The 2,183-nt window shown below is 58.0% G+C and overlaps 1 protein-coding gene across 4 annotated transcripts in view; it reads right to left on the bottom strand.

Moving 5' to 3' along the window:
• Positions 1-2,102, bottom strand: part of LOC116841688 (protein couch potato) — a 157,579-nt gene extending 155,477 nt beyond the window's left edge. For 2 of the 4 annotated variants that reach the window (XM_032809938.1, XM_032809941.1), the window contains exon 1: positions 267-2,101. In XM_032809938.1, coding sequence (XP_032665829.1) covers positions 267-329 — 63 coding nt within the window. In that variant the 5' untranslated portion in view covers positions 330-2,101. Of the gene's footprint in view, positions 1-266 lie in introns of all 4 variants that reach the window. The other 2 variants (XM_032809939.1, XM_032809942.1) reach the window with 2 other exon arrangements.
• Between the last annotated feature and the right edge of the window lie 81 nt (positions 2,103-2,183).

Here is a 2,183-nt window from a genome sequence, read left to right as displayed (position 1 = left end):
GGGGGGGGGGGGGGGGGTGGAAGAAGGGGTACTTATGGTCTCGTGGAAAAACGCGAATCGGTTCAGGGCTACACAACGACATACGGGGCTGAGAGGCGGGGAGGGGAGGATGAGCGAGGAAGAGAGAAAGAAAGAGAGAGACAGGGACTGTGGGAGTGCGTCAGAGGGGGTGGATTCCACCCCTTCGGCCATCGTGTGCACGGTAGGGCCGGCGGCGCTGCGACGACGCTGCGCATCGCCTTGGTGTACAACTCTCGAACACCTACCTCGTCTTCGCCGGTGGCCACCGTGTTGACGGAGTCCATGCTCTGCGATAGCGGCGCGTCCATTATGCAGGCAAGTTTGCCGGACGGTCCGGGGTTGCCGGGGGCTGCGGTACGAGCGGGTGGCGGCGATGAATCCACCGTGTCCCGTCTCGGTCGTTTTAAAGCGGGCGGCGTTATGGTTGTACCGGCGAAGACGACGGGCGCCTCCAGGACGTATCACTCGAAAATAACCTTTCCTTCGCGAGAAACACGGGCGCCTCGGCCGCCTCCTCCTCCTCCTCCTCCTCCTCCGCCTTCTTCTCTTCCTCCTCCTCCTCCTGCTCCTTCTTCTCCTCCACGCCTCCTCTCCTTCCCTAACCTGATCTTTCTTCTCTCTCCCTCCTGGTAGGTGGCTTCTGCCTTTCTTCTTCCTCTTCCTTCGTCCCTTCCGCTTGTTCCTTCCTCGATGTTTCTTCCTCTTATTCTTCTTCCGTCTCCTCCTCTTCTTCCTCTTGACGTTCTCTCGCCCGCCTGAGCCGATTCACTTCTTCTTCCGCTTCCTGTTGCGGCTCTTCGCCACCGGCTCGTCCGCCAGCGCCACCTCCGGCCACCCTACGACGACGTCGCCGTCGTTGCACCTGTCACACGACGCTGCAAGGGAGTCGTGGCAGCGTAACGACGAAAGAGAGAGAAAGATAGAGAGAAAGAGAGAGAGAGAGAGAGAGAGAAAGATGGAGAGGGAGGGAGAGAGAGAGAGAGTGAGACAGAGCGAGCGAGCGAGCTGTAAATGTGTACGTGTATAGGTGTATATACGTGTGTATGCGGAACGTGGAGAGCACGAGCGTGTGTGGTCTGTTGCGCGTTTATGCGCCTGCGAGCGGCATGTGTATACGTGTACGCCTGGCCTGCAGGTGTTGTTCCCACGCGTCTATTTTAGAGCAATCGATACACCAGCGTGGCCGCGGAGAAGGAGCAGGGCAGCACCCGGTGAACGCGTTCGGCGACGACGACGACGACGACGACGACGATGACGTTTCCCTTCCGGTACGACGTTTCATCTAACGATGAACTGTAATTCACCCATGCACCGGGTGTAGCGAACGCGCCGATGATGTTTCGCCTGGCAGCAGCTTCACTGCGTGAATGCGCTCGCGCGGTCGTGCGCTCAACGACGACGGCGACAACGAGAAGGTTGTGCACCGGGTAGCTGGCTAGAGAGGATAACCACTCGGTGGCACTCGTAGGCAACCTTCGACAGTCGCGGATGACAGGTCTTTGCTTTTGACGTATGCTTTTCTCTCTTTCTTTCTCTCTCCTTCTGTCTCTCTCACTCTCTTGTTCCCTCGACAGCTTGATTACTCCCTCTTTCTATCTTCCTCTCTCTCTCTCTCTCTCTGTCTCCGTCACTCCAGTCGGTGCGCCCCGTGTGGTGCGCGCGTAGGGCCGCAGTTCTTCGTGGCGAGTTTCATGCGCGAATGCCAGCGCGAAACGTGTGCTGCGCGGCGATTTTCCTTCGGCGAGCGAGGTGGTATATGTGTATGTATGTGTATGCGTGTATGTGTGAAGTAAACGACGATCGCGAGAGCGGAAAGGTGTTTCCGGGGGAGTATAGAGGTGGTAGAAAGATGGGACGGCGTGAAAGGAAGAAACGCGCGCGTTAATAATCGTAAATCGTAACGAGAAAGAACACACCACCGACCGAACAAGTGTTGTCAAGGCAAGTAAAGATTGTGTAATAATAATTAAGAATTTTGTTAACGTGAGCGCTGCGACACGACTGGTACGCAGGTTGCCGACAGACTGACGGAGCATGAACGAGCACGACGGCGGTGAGACGGGTGCGCGGGGTCGCCGCGCCGCGAGGGTGAGGTGGAGGTGGAGGTGGCCCGCGGGCCACTGGGTCGGGGTAGATGAGTGGGTGGCTGGTGGAGGAGGAGG

Source organism: Odontomachus brunneus, unplaced genomic scaffold (assembly GCF_010583005.1).
Source record: "Odontomachus brunneus isolate Ranch 3 - 2012 unplaced genomic scaffold, Obru_v1 Obru_scaffold_017, whole genome shotgun sequence".
Lineage (NCBI taxonomy): Eukaryota > Metazoa > Arthropoda > Insecta > Hymenoptera > Formicidae > Odontomachus > Odontomachus brunneus.
Note: the sequence above shows the minus strand (reverse complement) of the source record. Positions and strands in the feature narration are given on the sequence as shown.